The 21,875-nt window shown below is 46.8% G+C and overlaps 2 protein-coding genes across 7 annotated transcripts in view; one reads left to right on the top strand and one right to left on the bottom strand.

Moving 5' to 3' along the window:
• The window catches only part of LOC144162845 (multiple PDZ domain protein-like), a 283,629-nt gene extending 262,731 nt beyond the window's left edge, over window positions 1-20,898 (top strand). For all 4 annotated transcript variants that reach the window (XM_077693545.1, XM_077693543.1, XM_077693544.1 and 1 more), the window contains 7 exons: window positions 1,811-1,984; window positions 2,696-2,840; window positions 10,059-10,345; window positions 12,195-12,278; window positions 13,157-13,363; window positions 14,806-15,047; window positions 17,159-20,898. In XM_077693545.1, coding sequence (XP_077549671.1) covers window positions 1,811-1,984; window positions 2,696-2,840; window positions 10,059-10,345; window positions 12,195-12,278; window positions 13,157-13,363; window positions 14,806-15,047; window positions 17,159-17,528 — 1,509 coding nt within the window. In that variant the 3' untranslated portion in view covers window positions 17,529-20,898. The remainder of the gene's footprint in view (window positions 1-1,810; window positions 1,985-2,695; window positions 2,841-10,058; window positions 10,346-12,194; window positions 12,279-13,156; window positions 13,364-14,805; window positions 15,048-17,158) is intronic.
• The window catches only part of LOC144162848 (uncharacterized), a 369,290-nt gene that overhangs the window by 177,277 nt on the left and 170,138 nt on the right, over window positions 1-21,875 (bottom strand). The gene's annotated exons all lie outside the window — the stretch shown is intronic.

Raw genomic sequence — 21,875 nt, 5'->3', positions numbered from 1 at the left:
AGACACTTGGCATCGCATAAATTCAAATTTTGCAATGCCTCTACTGCAGTGGACCTAATTTTTGTTCATTGCTTAACTACAGTGTAGACCATTTATAACGTAACCGCTTATAGTGCGGGACCGGATATAACGCGGATTTTTGCGACCACCGGTTTGCCTCCCATAGAACTCAATGCATAAGCATACCGCTTAAGATGCGGTTGGCCGAAGCACAATACCGTTTATAGTGCGGTTTTTCGGCGGGTCTGCTGATCGACCGGCGCAGCTGAGGCATCGTTTTAGGGTAGCAAAAGAAAAAAGAAAGGATGAAATCGGCCATCTGACGCAGCGTGCACCCCTTGCCCACCCAAAGAAAAAAAAAAAAAGGCACCCTTCAGTTCGTGCGTACCTGATAACCACACCTTGCTTGATGCACCTCGGAAGATAGCGACAGACTCCCCATCCGCGCGCGGCAAGTTTATTTTATTAATCGTGAACCGCATGGCCCGTTTTCGCGCACGAATCGTGCACATAGGCGTTGCGCGTGAGTTTTTTGGTTTTTTTCGGGCTCGTGTCGACGATTCCGCGCTCGCGGTGGCTTCTTCGCGTGGTAGTGGGAGGAGCCTGACGACTTGCACCAATGGGGAGACGCGTACCTAATGGCGGGAGATTCGAAGCGCTCCGAGCCGGCTAGCCGCGCCAGACATGTTTAGGCTTACCACCGCGGTATTTTTTGATGGGCGCTTTCACAAGCAGCGTGGATGGCAGTTTATATTCCACTTTTCGCCCACATTATTAGCTCTTTTCTTGCATGAGCATCTTCGCTTGCGCACCGTGCGGCATTTCAGCGAGCGGTTAGAAGCGGTCGCTGGAACTGCCTGCACCGCTTCACGGCCAGTGCCGACGCCATGTTGCCGCCTCTTACCGCGCCGCCCACACCACGCCAGTTGTATCCGCGCTGGCGTGCACTGCACGTTTTCGCGATACCAAATCTACCACGCGGTTCACGCTTTATAACGTTGTTGCAGATAAGCCACCGCTCTTTCCCTTTCCGAACATTCGAGCCGCGCGAAGCCGAAGATTTCCACCACCAGTACGTTGCGCTGATAAGCAGCCGCCTTCGGCATCGTGAACACAAGGTGGGGTAAAAAAAAAAAATCCCGCTGGCGTTTTTATAACGTCTTGCGGCATCTGTTCATAGACGCTAAAAACGCAGCCATAGTCTTTCAAAACACAAACACAACGGAAGCTAAAGCCGCGCTCGCCATTTGTGAGACTGCGCTTTTGCCCTGCAGCAGCGGCTGATGTTAAAAATAATACGGAATATAGATCGTGCCTTCGTTTTTAAGTGCTGTGCATTTCAGTGATGATAAATATACGTTGACTTGAGAGCTAGGAGGCGATGTGGTTGAATTCGCGCGTGGTTTGGTTATAGTGCGGTACCGCTTATAGTGCGGATTTTTGCGGCTCCCGCGGCATACGTTATAAGCGGTCTACACTGTATAAAATCACGAAGTCGCTTTTAAGGACCTAAAACGCACTTAGAAGCCTGGCACTTTCGGACACACCAGCACTCTACCTTTTATCACGTGCAGCGCACATACTTTCACTCGTGCCAGATTTTGAGCACAAGCGTACAGCTGATGCATCATGTTTATCTCAACATGTTTGCTTTGTCATACAATATGTTGAAAAAGCTAAAAGATGGTGCTCGCTGCTGAGCTTCAGCTGAATAAGACCGCATTGAAGGCACTTCTCAAAGAGGAGAGAAGAGGAGGGAAAGGAGGGAGAAAACATGCTCGATGTTCACTTCTGTCCGCAATCCTTCCAGGGGACTCACGGCCTGGGCATCATGATCCTGGAGGGAAGGCACGCGGAAGCTGGCCAGGGCATCTTCGTCTCGGACATCCAGGAAGGGAGCCCTGCCCATCAGGCGGGCCTCGGGGTCGGCGACATGATCCTCGCCGTCAACCGCACCGATGTCTGCGGGGCTGACTACGACACGGTGGGTAGATGTGTGGAGATCATTCCCCTCTGTTTAGCTGTAGCCACTCCTAGCTGGGAGAAGCAGAAATCTTGCGGGAAACTGCATGAGATTGTGTGTATGAAGCGGTCGACAACCGGGAGAACTAGAAATCACGTGCGAAACTACGTATGAAAATGCGTATGAATCATCCAACCCCCACCGAGAAACTAAAGTGCACTGCCTAGACTCTAACCTGATAAAGTTATTACAGACATCGCTGCACTCTAATGTAACAAGTGGACTTGATTCATCACCTTCCAACTGCAAAGATGCATTTGTTTGACTGCTTCTTTGCCATCTCCTTCTTTGTTCGCATTTATTTCGCAGCCTCAGTTCTCCAATCTCGTGTGACCACTGTCTACTCTAACCTGATAAAGTTATTGGGCTGTTTTCTAACCGTCAATGTTTTTAACACTAACGCACAGGTGGCAGCCGAGAAATTTGTTATACTATGTCTCTAACTCTCTATGTTTGTAACACACTAACGCACAGGTGGCAGACTTTGTTATACTTTGTTATACCATGTTAAACTTTGTTATACCCGAGAAAGTTGCTAGGCTATGTTTCTAACCCTCTATGTTTGTAACACAGTGTCTCAAAGGTGACAAACTTTGTTATACTTTGTTATACCCTAAAAAGTTGCTAGGTTATGTTCCTGACCCTCCATGTTCCTAACACACTGCCGCACAGGTGGCGCAGTTGCTGAAGCAGGCCGAGGGCGTGCTGACGCTAATTGTGGCACGGCCCATGGGCAACGTGGTCCCCCTGCTCAAAAAGAAGTCCGCCTCCATCGAATCCCAGGAGCCCTCGCGCACTGTCGCCTCCAACCGAAAGAGTGAGTTGTGCGCTCTTCGAGAACAGTGGCGCCGTGGTAGTGTCCTCAATTACCCACAAAGAGCGGCTCGCTCACCGAACCTGTTCTCTTACCTCTCATTCTAGTGTCTAGTATCTCTCTAGTGGCTTTAATATCCACTGTACAGTTTCGCTTTGGAAGCCACGTTCTTTGCTCCCGACTTGTCACGCCCAGTGCTGTCGAGGTATCAGAGTTATGCAGAGTAGGGAAGTGGTGGATCTGAGGCCAGTCTGGTGCTTGGGTAGCGTAGTTGGTGTTAGTGTTACCTAGAATCTTTGCTATGTGCTTGCTAGATGTTCGCCGAGTGGTCTGCTTTGTGAATTTTCTTTTTTGGTGTGCTTTAGAAGTATGTGGTGTAGTCACAATACCCGTTTAATAACAAAGAACGCAGATCTGAAGATGGAAGAAGACGCAAACACGCACTTGCACTTTCTTTCAAATACAGCCATCTCGTCCAAGCTTCAAATCTGGCTAGATGGGGCATTTACTGGTTGAAAGCAAGGAACGTTTCGTTTTAATAATAAGGTGAAAAGCAAACAGCAGCTGCGTGTAGTCATCACGTAATTTGTTACCGTATCAAACATTTATAGCAGCTTGTAATTTCTCATACAAATCAAGCAGAAACTTTACGTATTGCTATGAAGACAATGGTCACCCAAGATTTTAAACTTAGTTTCGGTAGGACGAACTGAGGCTGTGAAATAAATGTGAACAAGGAAGCGGGCAGCAAAGAAGCAGTCAAACAATAGCAGATAGCTTAATAGCGAATGTCTTATTCTTTTTTCTTTTTTAAAATGGCTGTTATGATATGTCAGTACTGAAGCAAAAATTGAATTACAGCCCATCGATCGTACTAGGTTAGTCCTGTCGAGACAATGAGCTGCTTATTATCAACCTGTATTCGAGGTGACGTCTCGTTGCACGTAAGGTTTTGCCACTTTTTTGTCATTGGCAGCTTTCCATCACATTTTGTACTTTTTTTTCTAGTGCAAGCTTTTTGTGGCGCTATAGCGCATTTTGGAGCTGTGGCTTTTTTCTTCTTGTTCCCATTTTTTACTGCTCACTCATTCTGAGACCGCACGCTATCATGCCCAGAGCTGGGGACGATACGATGGCTCCACAGCTTGCTCCAACGGATGTCGACCGAGGACAGCCAGGCCTATCTCTAGTGCCCACTGGCTGCTACGTCTTCTTCGGCACTCACTCCTCAAACCTCCCCCTCCCATAACCAGACATCCCCCGCTGCCCATCTATTCACTTTAAAGAGGCCATGCAGACAAAATACAAGTTTGCTTTATTCGAAAGATTTCGTGTTTTATAGTGCCCCCAGCGCTTGTCCGGCAGCAAACGACGCTTTATTCACTGAGAAGTTAATCAATTTAGATTACCTAATATTTTGATTTTCTCGCCAAATCGTGTGTTTTTAGACGTCTGCAAGGACATCACAAGAACAGCTAGGTCTTCAAGCTGCAGCGGAGCCTTGTTTGCCGTTAGTCAACCTAGATGGCGCCACCATACCACGGCGGGCCTTTTTTTTTTTTTTTTTTTTGCTTTTGCTTTGTTTCAGTTGCATTTGTACCTGGCCTGTTTTTGTTGAGGTAGAAAATAATCGTTTTGTGAAACATGGGGTATCCTCGAAAAACAAGGTCACGTAAGGCTATGTCACTTACGCCAATCGGCCAGTGTAGCGTAAGACAACTCCAAAGCGGTGGACTGCTGTGCAGCTAAAACAAGCATAGTGCACCCAGTACCAACAGCAGTGTGCATCGGTACTTCTATGTTTATGTGTATTTTCGTAATTTCTACTGTTTACCCCACAATTCTTACTGCTAAAAAGAATGTGCCCTACATTTAAGCGCAAATAGCTCGTTCGGCAAGCTTATAAGCCCTGCCTAATTTGCGTTTGCTTTTTCCGGCCTCAGCCAATCACAGAGCTGGCACATATGACATCATAGGTTCTGTTGCGGGAAATGAGCTAGTGGGTCGCATGGCCATTCCCTTGTTTCCCAATTATGTAGCTTATTTGAGCGAAATTTGCATTAAAAAGTGGTATCAGTATGATTCTAACGAGGCAATCTTTCGAATGAACCAAACTTGTGTTTTGTCTGCATAGCCCCTTTAAGCGGACGTTCGCAACTGCCAAAAACCTTTTATGGCAGCCCTCTCAGAAGTGAAATAATGTGAAATGCGCAGCAAGGGAGTTCATCTTGTGCATTGCTTCTATTGGCAATGCTTTACAGAACGCTATAGTGACACGTTTGAAGAAGCATCGAATGTGTGGGCAATTGAGTCCACCCTGGCACCTCTTAAAGTTTAGCTAGTACACGAAAGTAAGCAGTTACTGCCACATAGACAATCAACCACTCACGAAACACCCAGTTAGCTGTATTCTCTGGGGTTAGACAATCAGTCACATGCTGGTATTTTATTGCATGCTGTCTTGTACTGTCGTAGCCTGGAAGCCATTTTGAGGCTTTGTGCTGCATTTACATCATCTTCGTGACACTGCTAGACAAATGATGTGTATTGATTGCTGAAGAGGCAATCCTAGTAAATGTGAGTTAGGCGTTTTAGTAGAAGCAATGTGCATGTTCTGCGTCTTGTGTCTCGAACTGTACACGTTCCCCGTTTAGTTTCATTTTTACAATCTTTGACCTTGCGAGTTGCTTGTTTTGTACAGAAAGTAACTGTTGTACTCGAGTAGCTGTAACCTAAACATTCGAGCGGCACAGTAGGAGTGAGTTTTGTGCACCTAGTTTGTATGTGTAGCTCAACCACTTTGGTTGCATTTGCAAAAGTAGCGGGTATAGTTCTTCAGAAGTACGTTTGTGTGGCTCTCAAAGCACAGTGCAATGATACAAGTGTCCGTAGCTTGCAATAGACCAAGCGTCGCATCGACCTGAGCTATTTGCACTCCGCGAGGTGAAATGGAACTGAAGCAGAACGGAAAGAAGTTCATCATGAAAAATGTCCGTTGCACAAAACGGCGGGAAACTAAGAGAGGACTAACAACACGAGCTCCCGTGCTGTCAGTCTTATATCTTCCGTTTCCCATCACTTTGTGTGCTGTATATTTTTGTCGTAAAGTGTAAAGATGCAAAACCAGGGCTTAATTATAACTGGTTACGAGCTCAACTTGGCTGAAGCGTTCCACCCATCTAAATGGAGCCCAGGCCACATGGTTTGAATAGAACCGGCTTAGAACCGCCTTCTAGTACATCGAAGACTGTGATGTGATTCCAGTGGCAGGTTTGGTGCTCAACTGCCTTATGTGCAGAATGGAGATGGAAAATAAGTTCAAAATAAACCTGCTGACAGCATTAATCCTGGTTCTTTGTGGGCGCTCTTTTACGGAGGTTGTGAATGAATACAGGTAGAATGCATTGTTTTTTAACATTTAGTAAGGGCATTATAAACTGGTTGCACCGCTTAGTTTTCAAGTGCGCAGTGTAGCTCAGAAAAAGATTTAAAAAAAAAACGGCAGTTGATCGCGTGAGTCAGCCCATCGGGGGCTCAAATTTTTAAGGGTGCACACTGGTCTTAAACCAGAAAAGTTTATTTTTACAGTTCTAATGATAAAATTGGGTGGCATATGTAGTTTTTCATTCTGATTGTAGATATAATTAATTTTTTTTTGCATAAAATGACTATATTCAAATTTTTCTGGATTTTTATATTTGACTTTTTGACAGCCTTTGTAAAAAAACTGCTGAAGGGATGCAGCTGAACAAGGTGCCAGCGAGTGGTGCACAAATCAAGGAGTGCAATAAGACTAACAGAATCTTTCTATCAGGTCTGTAGTAGGAGGCATGACTGTTTGAAGTTTGGGATTGGAAGGTGGGAACCACAAAACCGAACTTCAAAGGGGCATAACTTCTGATACAGACCAGATAGAATGGTGATGTTACTCTTATTGCACTCCTTGATTTGCGCACAGTTCACTGGCACCTTGTTCAGCTGCATCCCTCCAGCAGTTATTTTACAAAGGCTGTTAAAAAATCAAAAATAAAAATCCCCAAAAATTTGAATGTAGTCATTTTACACAAAAACAAATTTTATATCTACGCTCAGAATGAAAAACTACATATGCCACCCCACTTTTTATCATCATAACTGTAAAAATAAAATTTTTGATCAAAGAACCATGTGCTCCTTTATTAAGGGTTGTCAGTGGAGGCCGGGCTGAGTGGCCGTGCCGCTAAAAATGATTCTTGTCTGGCCAGCTTGCCACAGTAGAGCGTCTGCAGCGCAACGCTCTCTTTCTCTCTCTCGCTCTTTTGCTCTCTCTCTCTTCCTCTTCTCTCTCTCTCTCCTGTGCTTCTTCTGCTGCTGCCGCTGCTGCTGTCTTGGTGTGGGGAACGGTGCATACGTGCCTGCTGCTGTGCGAATGCCCTCCTCTTCTTCCTCTTCTCTACTCGTTGTGCGGCCTGTGTGCATGCTCGGGGCTCTCCTCCTCGCCACCGCATGCCGCCTTCTTCTTCTTCTTCTTCTCTCCCCCGCTTGCTGCCCCTCAAAACATATCCGTGAGTACAGCCGTAGCTGTGTGTAGCGGGTAGATGTAGAGGGTAGACTAGGCCTAGCTGTGTTTGTACAGGGTGGTACGGCGATAATTGGAACACTTTAAAATTTTTTCCTTGGCAAACTGCCGCTGTGTTCGCACTCAAACTTCACGCGAAGGTCGCATTTTGTGGTCTATTTTGTTTGACACCGGGAGCAACGACAGTACTTACCTGTTTTTTTCTTTAAATAAATAAAAACGATTTTCGCCTATGGGAAAATGGCGGCCGATTTGGACGTGCGGGCCGGTGCAAGCTGATCTTGAAACGATGGCTCCCCCTGGGGTATGCAGAGCAAAACAGACGATGTGGATTCATGCTCCTTCCACGGCAGGAAGAAGCCAAATGGGGTTGCAGACGATCAGAAAATGTGAAAGCAGGTTTCCTGATCGTCTGCTACCTCATTTGGCTCCTTCCACGGTAGGAAGGAGCCAAATGAGGTGGCAGACGATCAGAAAATGTGAAAGCAGGTGGGGAAACAAATCCAACGTTTATTGGCTACGGTGAACCGTGGGGATATTTTATTATGATTGGAATCAGCTCTTATGCAACTACTTGTGATCATCATAAACTAGGGACGAAAGAGATTTTCTGATCGTCTGCTACCTCATTCGGCTCCTTTCTACCGTGAATCCCCATTGTCCGTTTCGCTCTGCATACCCCAGGCGGTGCTGGCGTTCCAAGATCAACTTGCATTGGCTCGCACGTCCAAACCAGCCGCCATTTTCTCATAGGCAAAAATCGTTTTTATTTTCAGAATAAACAGGTAAGTACCGTCGTTGCTCCTGGTGTCGAACAAAATAGACCACAAAATGTGACCTTCGTGGGAAGTTTGAGCACGAACAGAATGGTGGTTAGCTCAGGAGAAATTTTTATAGTGTTCCAGTTATCGTCGCACCACCCTGTATGTACAGTCACCTTGTTCTCTGTGAGAAGCGGCTCGCGTGATACGTGCAGTTTGTGACTGTTTTGTCTGAGGCGTCACATGTTGGCAGTGGGTGCCAGTGTTTGAACGCTGCGGGGAATGCATCACTGTGCTAGTATCATTGGGCTGCACTCTAAGAACGGAACAAGAATATATTTAAGAGGCAAAACGCTCATTGGGGCGAACACGGACAAGCAATAAGATAGTTGATTAACGTGAGAGTTGAGGCAAATTGGTACTCCATTCAATTATTGCTTACAGCGCGACCAACAATATGAAGGACGAAGAGAGTGGCTACATGGGCAAGCGCTGACTCTTAACTAATAGGTAGTTTATTTCGGAAAACACAATTTTAAGTATTCACGCAGCATCAGCCAGGCTGCGCGAACAAGCCTGGAAAGTAGCAGGCACTGCACATAATGAAGATAACCGCCGTATCTATAGAAAAACAGCACACAAGAAAGACGCGATTTAGCGTGTGGGGAGCACTGCCGCGGAGAACAGATTACCAAGTTGTTTTTCTGAAAGACTGAGGAATGGCATGCTGACGCACGCGTCGCCAAGACGTGCCAACGCGTCGCCAACATATGTCCTACTTTATTTAGTGCACGTACAGCTCGCAGCATGATGGGGCTCGTTTGTTAAGCTCCTCTATGAGAAATGAATTGCAGTTGGACATTTTACTTGTTCGTTGAGCACAGCTGGTCAAAAACCTCTCTGCAGGTCTGCAGGGCCTTCCGTTCTTCTGTGATGCAAAGAATCATGACTGACGTGCCATTGTTGCGGTATATGTCACGTTTTGTGATTGAGTTACTTGTAATCCAATATAATCAAAATACGAAACGCCCGCATTTCATTCGGGATCATGTTTAGGGGGGCACATGGGTCTTTGGGATCAAAAAATTGCACCTAAAAAAGCATTTTTTTAGGTATATCACTTTTTCCTTAGTTTTCACAGTTTTTCCTCAGGAAAGTTGTATTTGAACAGCACCAGGTGCTTATAGAAGCCACACAAGCCCGATTTCGATGAAAAAAAAATAACGGTTTTTCTATTATTTTTTTCCTTTTTCGTCATGAGCGGTATTGCAGTGATAGGAAATTTTCGAGAGGCACACCCCAGCATATAGACCAGCTAGAAATATATTTTTTGTTGCAGCATAAAGCTTAATGATTAAACCATCCAGTGGAGGAATCAGATTTTTGCATTTTGAATTTTGATAGTTGTTTAATTGGCATTATTTTTAATTGGTTAGCAGGAGTACTTCTAACCTAGAAGATAGAATCGATGTAGACTTGTATGTGATTGCAAAACAAAAAAAAATTGCTTCCCACATTTCATTCTTCACAACTTCTGGTGTCTATTCATGCCTTAGTGGTAATTTTTTGTTGATTAGCTTTTTTATTGTTCTCAGGAACAATCAAGAACTATTTTTAAGTACCTCGGGAAAACTAAATACCTTACATCAAAACTAATTGGATATTTGAAATCGGCTGAGAAAACTCAACAAGCCCATCAAGTTTTATCAAGATTCGTTGGAAAGCAAAAAAAAAAAAAAAAAAGTTTCGAATACCAGTGTGCCCCCTTAACTCTGAATAAAGTGGTCGCTTGAAGGAAGAGTGTTTTCTTTCTATGATGTTGGATTAGTGAACATTTGCGTGAGAGCTGTGCTAGTATTAAGCTCTCTCTCCTCCCATTTCCGCCTGGTGGTTCAATCTTAGGCACGGTGGGCTCCTTGGCACTGTCGCACTGTTCGTCGAAATGCCGGCCATCGCCGTCCTCGCCGGACGGCCGCCTCCCGTCGCCACTGCTGTCGCCGCTGCGGCCGGAATCCGTGGCCGAACGCACGCCAGACCAGGCGCAGCCACCGCAGCTCAAGTCGGCCGACAGCGGCGCCACCTCCCCCGCATCGGACGTCATCCGGCCGGGCCGCCCGACGGCCATCGAGATCACCAAGGAGAAGCTGGGGCTGGGACTCAGCATCGTCGGCGGATCCGACACACCCCTGGTGAGCGGCAGCGGGAGAGCTTCTTTATTACTTTAGCTATATTTTTTCATTATTTCTGCCCCATAATCATAATGTACAAAGCAGGAATGTTGCGATATGACGACGTATTAAGTGGGATTGCAATACATGGTTGCCTATGGACATTTCAGAGGGACCACACTAGTATGGTGTAATAGCCAGGAAAATGTAATAGTGAGGAACATATAAGCAGGGTTCTGCTGTATTGCTAAAGGGCTGTATAAAGTTGTTTTATTGAAGAAAAAAAAACGGCTATTGTAGTTTTATTGTAGCAGAAAAACGGCTCCTTCAGGAGTGTTCCGTAGCACGAGGCATTCCAGAGCATGAGGTGTTCTATGGCACAAGCTTCAACTCAGCAGTAGCGAGAGGTGGTTGTCCACACCAGCATACTGCAACTGAAGGGAGCAGAATAATGCAGCGATACAAGGGAAAAACAAGATGTGACATTCACCATTGTCAACTGTACAGCGGCAGGAACAGGCAGCGGAGCCAGACATAGAAGGCAGGTTGAAGCCATTTGAAAGCGATGAGGTGGATCACAAAGCAAGGCATCTCAAGCAGCAAGACTACAGAGCCTTTTGACGACGCAAGGCGAATGCAAGGCATAGCCATCTTGGGCATCCAACTGTACATTCATGCTTTCGCATCCACAATCTATGTAAAGCACTTAGCTGTCTTTTGAATTTCATAACTCTAAGAGCATAGAGCTTAAAAAGGTTCTTCCATGGGGATTTTTTGAGAGCTTCATTCAAGGCAAACAAGAAAAAAATATGTTGCCCTTGTTTTTTTAGCATTGACCAGTGATCAGAGCATCTCAACATGTACATCTGGCCGGCTTAAATTAGGGATAACTTTTTGAACTTGCCATCCTTCTGAATTTCAGGGATAAATCTAAAATCAGGGCCGGCCTGTATTTGAGTAAATGCGGTAGCCTTTCTGGCCTTTTAGGAGGCTAAAAATGGTATTTCATGGACCTAGACAAAACCCAATCTGGAATTAAATGCCCTTTGTTGGGAATTTTTTACTTCTCATGCCATTCGTCTGCAGAATAGTAGTTATAAAAAATTTTGGCACTTAACTTTCAGTTAAGTCCCAAACTTTTAAATTGTGAGGATACAACCGATTCTCTGGCTGGCTGAAACATGTTGATGTGGTACCAAATATGTTGTGCCTTGATTTAAACATATTGTACAAAGCTGCCTCGTAATCTATTACACAACTTCAAAGCCATCTTCTTTCATTAATTCAATGAGTATGTCTTATTAACTGATGCCAAAGAAGAAGGTGCTGGTGTTAACGCTTGCGTTGTGGTTACTGGAGGGGAAGAGGAACAATTGTTTCCTAGGAAGCTGGATGGGGAATGGGTGGAAGTCCCCTGCCCTCCTTTTTATTCGTCAAATAGGAGTCCTTGACCCCTAGTGGCTTCTTCAGCTTCTTGGATCAGTTGTCGTAGTTAACAGCACCTGCCTCTAATATTAAATATGTTTATTTTTTTGTTATTGTTTTGCTTTTCTGTCCATGCCCATGCTATGTGTTTGAGATCTGCCCTTTTGCCGCATGTTTTACAGACCGCCCACTGTCCCAGGGTAGCAGTAGCTATACAGAAGTGGGTGCGGGAAAGTTCCTGTTTGTATTTGTCCTGTCCGTATTTTTTCCTGTTTGAAAGTTCCTGTTTGTATTTGTAGATGGCCTCGGATCTAGTATTCGGATTGTCGTGCAAGCCCCCCAACCCCCCGTGATAACTCAGGAATGTGGTACAAAATACATCTTCACTACAATCATTTACTGATAATACTCTCTTTGTTTCGGTTCTGCTTTCCCCCGTAAACAGGGTGCCGTGATCATTCACGAAGTGTACCCAGATGGGGCGGCTGCCATGGACGGGCGCTTACGACCAGGCGACCAGATCCTCGAGGTGAGATGTCGTTTGGTGAATCTGGAGGAGGGCTTGGCAAGCCAGTAGTATCTGGTCACTGAAGGTTACTCACAAAATAAAGCTGTACCGGTGGAGTGCATTATTCTTTTATAACAGTGATCAGCTGTGTAATGGGAAATGGGGAATTTAATGAAGAAATCTAAGAGCATCAAGAAGGCACGCGGAAAAGATGTCCTTTTCCCTTATGCCTTCCTTGGTGATTCTTGACTGGGGCTGTGCCTTGCGCTCCCTCCCTTTTTCTTTCTCAAAGAAGGGGCAACACCCCATTCACACCTGCTGAATTGTTGTAACCAGCTATAGCCAACAGCGCACACGTCATATGTGTTACTCGCACCACAGGAGCCACACCTAATATAGAGCACAGCTTCGGACATGTCTGATACTCCAAGCCGAATGGAGCCATGGCAAGACCAATACCGACAATGTTACTACTTTGCAAGACTTTTTCTATAACCCTTTCCAGTAGCATCCTTGTGGGTCTTCGCTCTTGTCTACAGAATCCACCTACGGGCGTAAAGATCCTTACTCGATGTCCTCCCCCCCACCCAACTAGGCCAAGTGACCATCCTTGCACTAATAAAGCTTGTTCACTCATCCATTCATTCCCCAAGTTCAGGTGCCGTCGCAAGTAATTTGAACACGATCTCGTAAGTTTACAGGAATTTCTTCTTCTGCAAACTGCCTGGCTGAATTGCTCAGCGGGTAAAGGAGACCTCCCGAATAGAAAAAGCTTCCTGTAAACCGGTAATGGCTGTCATAAAGCCAGTAAGGCGAATATTTTGTGATATCCACAAATCCCTGTTCCACTTACTTATGATGGCGCCTGTACCATAGTGTGTCCTCTGGTTCCCGCGCAGGTGAACGGTGAGGACCTTCGGGAGGCGTGCCATGAGGCGGCCATTGGTGCGCTGCGGCAAACCTCGTCGGTGGTGCGGATGCTGGTGCTGCGCGAGGAAGAGCCCCAGCAGGACGTCCTCAGCGTTGAGCTCCACAAGAAGGCCGGACGGGGACTGGGCCTCAGCATCGTCGGGCGGCGGAACGCGCCGGGGGTCTTCATCTCCGAGGTATGATTTCAAGAAGCTCCACCTCCCCATTATGCGTGAGAAGAAGGGTTAAATTTGGATACATTGAGTTCAGGGTGGATAGGAAAGTTGCTTGTTGCAATTGGTGACTTACCGCCCAGGACGTATGTAAGCTGTCGAAATAAGTCGTGGTGTCTGTGCACTGGGTTGTGCTACAGACAACAGAAGCATTGAATCACTCTGACGATTGTTTGTTTATTATAAATACCTCTGCAGGCTTTAGAAGTGTTTGGCCGTGGCTGGAACGCAGTAGAGATTGAGCGAAACCGAGTTGTAGTAAAGGGGCTACGCGATTGGACATATTTTTCGCCGAACGCAGGCACACTCATCCAGTACAGTTTTCATCATGTAGTGGGCACAATTTCTTAATAGGAGTGAATCAGTGTGAACTTGCTTGCTTTTGGCTTGGCTCTCCTTTTGGATACCACAAGGAGTCCACTCTTACTGGCATCCCAATGCTTGCAGGTTGCGTAATTTTTTCCAACCTTCTCCACTGCCATTCCACAGTGGCAGGGTACATCCTTAGTCTCAAACAGTGGAGGTGCTAGTTGTTCACTCATAAATTCCCCCTCCCAAATGATTCCCCTCCAACGCTGCTTCTTTAGAAGCAAAGTTTTATTTCACCCTTCTTGCGACTTTTTGGGCACCGCTGCTGCTGCTGCTGCGGCCTTGCCTGCATGCACTGGTGGGTTTCTTGCAATGCCACCAGCTGGCCTTTCCCTCCGTGCATCCTGGCCACCTCAGGAGGGATAGGGACATCTCTTTGGCCACCCTTTACATCAGCCTGTGTAAACAAAGTGTATGACAGCTGCATCTTACCGGTACTGACCTACAGGCAGAAAGCTGGAGGCTCACTAAGAGGGTTCAACTTAAATTGGTGATGACTCAGCAAGCAATGTAACGGAAGGTGTTAGGTGTAACATTAAGGGACAAGAAGAGAGCAGAGTGGGTCAGGGAACAAGCGCGTGTTAAGGACATATTAGAAGAAAGTAAGAAGAAGAAATGGGTGTGGGCAGGGCATGTAATGCGAAGGCAAGATAACCGTTGGTCATTAAGGGCAACAGAGTGGATCCCTAGAGAAGGCAAGCGTTGCAGGGGGCGGCATAAAGTTAGGTGGGCAGGTGCGATCAAGAAGTGTGCGGGGATAGATTGGTCACAGTTAGCATAGGACTGGGATGATTGGAAATCCATGGGAGAGGCCTTTGCCCTGAAGCGGGCGTAGATGGGCTGACGATGATGACACCAATCTGGTAGCAACACAAGCACAGTATATCATTATGTGTTGGCAGAAACACTTCGTCTTCATGCGACGGTGCAAACTTGTTGCCCCGCACTTAGTTCAGTTAGCTCCAGGGGCTGTGATTACGACAGCAGCCGTGACAAGACGCCTCCTGTCGTCCCTGTTCCTTGCTCCTCCCATCCAGGTAGTGAAAGGGGGCGTGGCGCAGCTGGACGGGCGGCTGTGCCAGGGGGACCAGATCCTGGAGGTGAACGGCCACAGCCTGCAGGGTGCCAGCCAGGAGGAGGCGGCCGCCCTGCTCAAGACCACCATGGGGCGCATCTGCCTGCGCGTGGGACGCCTGCGTCGGGCACCCTCCCAGAGGGGCACCGCGGGGGCAGGTGCCGGGGGGCACACCCCCGTGGTGCCCGTCTCTCGCTCTGAATCGTGAGTGGACGCCTCACTTCTCACTTCTTGCACTTTGCCCGCCGCGGTGGCTCAGTGACTAAGGCGTTGTGCTGCTGAGCACGAGGTCGCGGGGTAGATTCCCGGCCGCGGCGGCCGCTTTTCTGATGGAGGCAAAAAGCAAAAACGGCCGTTTGTACGAGATTTCGGCGCACGTTAAAGATCACCAGGTGGTCAAAATTAATCCGGAGCCCTCCACTACGGCGCTTCTCATCGCCTGCGTTGCGCCGGTGCGTTAAACCCTACAATCAATCAATCCGATCAATCAACTTCTTGCACTTTGTGAAGTTTTGAGGGCACATCTAGCTCAGCAATGATAAATTGTCAGTGGGCCATCCCATTCTGGTCTTCAGAAGTGATGGGGACCATGCGCTGTCAAGGGGAGCTTAAGCTTACTCTGTCTGGAGAGGAAATGTTGATGCACAGTTGTGGAATATTGATACACAGACGTACCCTGAAAATTTCACCTGGATATCGTTCAAGTGCAAAAGCCATGTTTCAAAAGTAGAATTTAAAGAGACACTGAAGTTCATTGGCGACTACTTTATTTGTGGCCACAGTGTAACCACAGTGTAACCACAGTGGCCACAGTGTAACAAAGTTTAGCTCATGTAACCCGTTATTTGATTTCATAATAGATGTCTAGAGCTGTGATTTATCTGGGATGGGTGGCGTACGAGAAAACGTAATGCATTGTTCGTGTCCGCCGCTCATACTAATATTTAGGTGTCATATTAGCTTTCAGTGTGTTTCCGTGCTATGTCAGTCTTTGAAATTTAAAATGTTTACCCTTTTGATGACAAAGATAAACCTTTTGTGTGTTCAACATCAGTTTCTATAAAACGACTTAAAACATTGCATGCATATTCTATACTTTAATCTGATTAAGCTCTTGAACAATATTTATGATTCACTTCAGTATACCTTTTAATTCTTGTTAGAATTAGATATCCAATTGTGTTAAATAAGTCTACAAAGAAGGCATGACTTGTGTAACAAATGAAGCCTTTTGTGGGACTACAGGAACTTTTCTAGTGTTTTGGCATGGGACAAATGCGTCCACAATGTTGATAGAGCTATGATTTCTGGCACATTCGTTGATGTTGAGTGTTCGATTGTTGACAGAGCTTTTCCTTGTTATTTTTTCTTAATGCTGCAAAGGAATCTCAAGGTGAGTTACCCTGTGACCAGCACCGCAATTTTGTTGGCATTTCAGCCTGTTTTTGATGACGTTGTTCAAAGTGCAAAATGGGGAAACTAAGTTGTAAACCAGGAGCACAATTTAAATCTATGCAATGCGATTCAATGCTGCCGGAAGTGTGAATTAAAGTTGAAGCCTGATACTGAATGGGACACATGTTACCTCTTTGCCTATCAGTTCTGCTCCAGTTCTCATGACATACTGCATTTTTGTGCGTATAGTCCGCCCCTGCTCTATAGAAGCAACACCGTGAAAGTACACTTCATGAGCTGGGATAACAAACATGCCAGTGGCCGTCAAACTCTTAATTCTTTTGCCAGTACAGGAAAAGTCCATCATTCACACCATCCCACAATATAAGGGGCTTATTATGAAAATTCGATTTTTCACAGTTTGGTTTATCTAGGTACTTGTAAGGTACACCAATGTGTATTAAAGGTGATGACGTAAGGGGCAGAAACTTGGCGCTCTACTTGCTCAACGCCTGGAAAGAAAACTTAGATTAGCCCAATGAGCCATGGAACGAAGTGTGATAGGAGTAACACTTAGGGATGAGTTTTTTGCATCAGGCAAGAAACTCAAGTGGAAGATATTATAATTCAAATTAGGAAAGAGAAATGGACCTGGGCTGGGCATGTAATGTGACGAAATGAGATCCAGTTGACCACCAGAAAAGCAGATTGGCTACCGAGTGGCAAGACCAGAAGTAGGGGAAGGCTGTTAACTCAATGGAGGGACGAAATACAAAAGTTTGGAGGCAACTAGTGGATTCAGGAAGCACAGGCCAGGAGTGGTTGAAGTCCAGTGGGAAGGGACTTAGTGGACTTATGATTACGATGATGATGATGATGAGGGTGCGCCCCCTGCTTACACGTCCCAACTTCCATTGCAGCACTGCTAACGGACCCATGACCGTAACCCTAGAGAGGGGCGCGGAGGGCCTGGGGTTCAGCATCGTCGGGGGTGCGGGGTCGCCCCACGGCGACCTCCCCATCTACGTCAAGACCGTGTTCGAGGAGGGCGCCGCCGCGATAGACGGCCGGCTCCGCCGGGGCCACGCCATCCTCTCCGTCAATGGCAACTCGCTCGAGGGGCTCTCGCATCAGCAGGCCGTCGAGCTCCTCCGCGACGCTCGCGGCACCGTCGAGCTCACGGTTCTCGACACCTCCGTCTCCGAGACGACGACCACGAGTCCGGCGCAGAGTCCGACGACGCCCACAGCCCCGGCATCACTCTTCAGTGTGCCCGATCCTCTGTCGTGATGGTCGTTACGACAGGACGCCCAACCGCTGTGGCGGGACCGCGAAGAAATTGCGGACGGAGCACCAGTTGTGTGTCTGCAACGGACAATTCCCGTCAGTGCGTGTGAAAAAGAGACAAAACCTCGCGAAAACTTTGAACTTGAAGCCACTGCCCCCCCTCGGCTCAGTTGGAGGAGGACGTTTTTTTTTTTTTTTTCTTCTTCTTCTTTCCTGCGGGAAAAAACAAGACACTCCTTCGCCGCGCACGTGTTTTGAGGGACCTGCAGGCCTCGCAGTCCCCTTGGGTTGATCTTTCTCGGTAGTTTTCCCCCCTTCATGACGCTTCTTCCCCCACGAACACGACTCTCACGCATCAGTGTCAAGCGTGCCTTTATCCAGGAGGGTGGGAGGGACAAAGACGAGTGTGCTGTTTTGTTTCTGTTTGGTTTGGTGTGTGTTGCGAGTGTGTGAAACCTGTTTGCTTCTTTTTGTTTTCCTCCGGGCAGGTTCCTGGATTGCGCGGAAGTGCCACGGCTTTGTTTGGTGCCATCGCAATCGTGTCGTCTTTCAGTGACCCTTTCTTCTTTTCTCTTTGCTGTCTTCGTAGAAATCTCCTCTCGCATCCCGTTTTGAATCGCCGTTACTTTCGCTTCGGTTAAGCATCATCATCGTTCATGTAACCGGCATGTCGTGCAGGGAATAAGCTCCGTAATGCAACGAAGAAAGACAGCAGAGAGCGGGGTCGTTGCATCGTGTCTGGCGTCTTGAAACAAGCTTGTCTCACAGGGCGCGCGTGGAACGCCAGCTCCTGCGTCGCGTATGAACTGTTCCTGCGTGCGATTCCTCTTTCATTTGTTTCTTGCAAGAACAGCTACTTAACGTCTGCAAGTTCTCTCGGGCCATTGATGAGGAAGCGTCAGAAGGAAAGTGAGGCAAAGCTCGACACGTTCATCTTGTGCTAACAATCTCAAGAACGCTGGCATGCCAAGAACAAATACATTTCAGGCGTGTCCGTATTTTTCTGGGTCAAGTAGGGGTTGAAACGGTGTAAAGCCTCACACTTGCTTAATGCCGTACTCGCGACACATCAATTTGTTCTCACAAGACGAGTGGAGTTTAGATCGGCGTCATTCCGCGTGTTTGTGCAAAGGTGGGATTGAGGCTTGCTTTTATATTATTTCACTCTCTCTCCCTCCCTTTACTTATATGTGCCACATGGGGGAATCAGTCCCCTCCGCCACCGAGAAAATATTCGGTCGGCCGTTTTGTGGCATTTCTCCGGCAGCCTGACTCATCACGATGTTAGATTGGGTCGTTGTTTCTATTTGCTCCCGTGAGGGGCGCTGATTGTTCTTGAAGGGGAAAAAAAAAAAGAGAGGAGTGTTGCGAGTCTGAGCTACAGTGCAAACTTTAGAGCGAAGCGGTGCAGTGCAGTTGTTTCTCTTTCTTCACGTGCCGCCCCTCAAGCCAGATTCAGGCGGCTTTACGCTCGGTGGGACCAAACCAAGTTGCACACGCCAAAACAACATGCCACAACACACTGACACATAGACACTCGTTGAGCGCACCCCTTGTGCTAGTGACCACTGGTGGCAGGGAAGTTTTGGGGTACAAAAAGAAAAGAAAGGAACGGGCACCTAATTGCAAGTTTCAGATTCGCTGGGCCTAGGAATGGTAGTCTTTTTTGCACCAAGGTCTCCCTCTGTCTCCTATGCTTTTCTTTTTTATTCTGTCCCTCTCTTCGAGTGCTAATACACCATGAAACAATTTCCTGCAGTTGCGGAGACTTTGCCCAGCTAGAGAAGATGTGAGCAGGAGAGTGAAGTGGCGGACAAACTGTTACGCTTCTTTCTTTCATCGGAAGCGGTCAAGGACCAAACACGTAGACGTTGCATATCGTATCCGATCCTCGAGGAGCCCAGAGAAGCAAATGTGTGGCTATAACTTAGCTTAAGCCTAGGGTTTTTATCGTTTTTGTTTGTTTTTAACAAGAGGAATGGATCTGAGGTTGTTTCAGGGGCGTGATTGCACTTATATGCGGTTTGAGCGAGCCTACAGTTACAAGTGCCAGTTTGGTTCCTTTTCTTTTGGTCATGCTGGAAGCATATTGTTCAGAAAAGGCAAGATCCTGCCGTCCTTTTTATATTATTATTTCCTTTTTTTGTGTGTGGGGGCATGAAACGTTTGCCTCCAGGTACGGTCTTTGTTGAAAGTTTCTAGCCCACGAAGAAATCAAAGTAACTTAACTTTCACCTGTGGCCAGAACATCTTAGGGCAAAAGGCTTGCAAAAGCATTTTACATTCTTACTGGCGCAGAATACTTCAATTGCACTCAGGACTTAGGTCTTCTGCTTTGAATTTTTCGTGGAGTAGAAACTTTTCGCTTGTCTTAGGAACTTCTGACAAAGGCTGTTCATTGCTCGCCAGCAGGCCTAAACGACTAGATCAGAGAAGCTACTTTAGTTTTAATTTCTATTGCAGATTGTAACACTTCTTCTTGTGTGGGAATTGCTAGCCGGTACGATCTCATTTATGAGGTGAACAAAAACACTTTTATTTGTGGGAAATGAACAAAAAGAAGCCTACGGTAGGTTGCGAAAAAAAAAAAAAAGAAAGAAAGCTTGTTCTCATTGTTAGTTACTTTTGGCTTCTTTCATTATCCCAACATGCCATTCGTTCTCACTAGCTATTCACACAGCAACTTTGTAAAGCCAATAACGATCGCAAGCTTGTGGCAAACCGGCCTGAAGAAAAGAAAAAAGAGTCCGTGGAAGTTGCCACGAATCCAGGGACTCATTACAGCCGCCGTCTATGTGTGCATTGTGAGTGAAAGCGACATGTTTGATGTTGAAAGCAAGCTTGTTTATAAGAGCAAGGATACCCTTTAATTTGCCCGTGGACACCTTTAGGTCCTTTCTTTGCTCTGCGAGCATTTAAATAGAAGACTTTTGATGTTGCACGTGCTGTGTTGTTCTTGTTCTGCGCTCTCTCTCATAAACCTTTCAGAGGACGATCTAGGATGGACGTTGCCTGCTACTGTTCTTCTGTTTGCGCCGGGGTCTCGTTATTGCTTGGAGGATGTGTACGCTAGAACTTTGTCTGTTGGACCAAGAGGAATATTCGTATTAAGTGGATGACGTATTACAGGATCACGGGGAATCGTTTCGGTTTTCCGGGATGTCGAACTAACTGGGTTAGAGTTGCCAAGGTTTTATTGTAAATATATTTCACCCGTGCTTGTGAATGCGTCGGGGCAGCGTAAGGTTCACCCAGTTCTGCGGTACGGCTTGCCGCACTTGGGAGAACCGGTGCAATGAATCACACAGCTCCGCAGTCACCAGCTTTGTGAAAACGACCACGTGTACATTAAACGTTTAATTGGATCCCGGCATGAGATGTGGTTTCAATCACATGGCACATGCCTTGCGCCAAAAAACTCCAACCATCATCATCATCATCATCAATCACATGTGCGATTAATGGCACCTTCGTAAAAAATATTGTGAGTGTGTGCCGGCAGAGTCGTCGCGATTCTGCCTGCAGGAATGCCTTCAAACCTAATGGAGTGGTAAGTCTTCACTTGGGAACCTAGGATGTGCAGCACAACTGTTGGCCCAGCATTCTTCATCGTCTGCGTGAAGAGTCATCTGGTTTGAGAGTGTCTGTCTTCTTGGCAAGCAGTTTTTTTTAGAACCAAGTTTTTTCAAATCGTCACAACCAACCTATGTCCGCCGCAAAAGATTTGGGGCCATTGTGCAACATGTCGGGGACATTGCATCTTTGTTTTCTGCTCTGGTTTACAGATGTCTTAGAGATGTCTTGATGAAGATGTCTTGTAGACATCTCATCAAGAACTTCTCACTGGCGTCTTACTCATTAAGTCTATTCCATGGGCCATAGAAGAGCACCATAGTTAGTTGCTTTGCTTCAAGGCAACTGCAACGTTAACCGCCCACCAGGCCAGTCCTCAGCAGGGTAAACTTAAGATTCAGCCGCCATATCGGGTGGGCGGGCGAGTGCTTCGAAAGTGACTCTGGGGAACGATGCGCCGCAGCAAGTACGAGCCAACGAGAACTGACCGAGACGCTCACTGTACCCGCCGCGGTGGCTCAGTGGAAATGGCACGTCTTGGCGATGCATGCGTCAGCATGCCGTCCCTCAGTCTTTCAGAAAAACAACTGGGTAATCTGTTCTCCGGGGCAGTGCTCCCTACGCGCTAAATCGCGCCTTTGTTGTGTGCTGTTTTTCTATAGATATGGCAGTTATCTTCATTATGTGCAGTGTCCAGGCTTGTTTGCGCAGCCTGGCTGATGCATGAATACTTAGCATTGTGTTTTCCAAAATAACCTATTAGTTGGAAGTCAGTGC

Source organism: Haemaphysalis longicornis, unplaced genomic scaffold (genome assembly GCF_048455015.1).
Source record: "Haemaphysalis longicornis isolate Haplotype H1 unplaced genomic scaffold, Haemaphysalis longicornis Haplotype H1 scaffold_12, whole genome shotgun sequence".
In the NCBI taxonomy this organism is placed as follows: domain Eukaryota; kingdom Metazoa; phylum Arthropoda; class Arachnida; order Ixodida; family Ixodidae; genus Haemaphysalis; species Haemaphysalis longicornis.
Note: the sequence above shows the minus strand (reverse complement) of the source record. Positions and strands in the feature narration are given on the sequence as shown.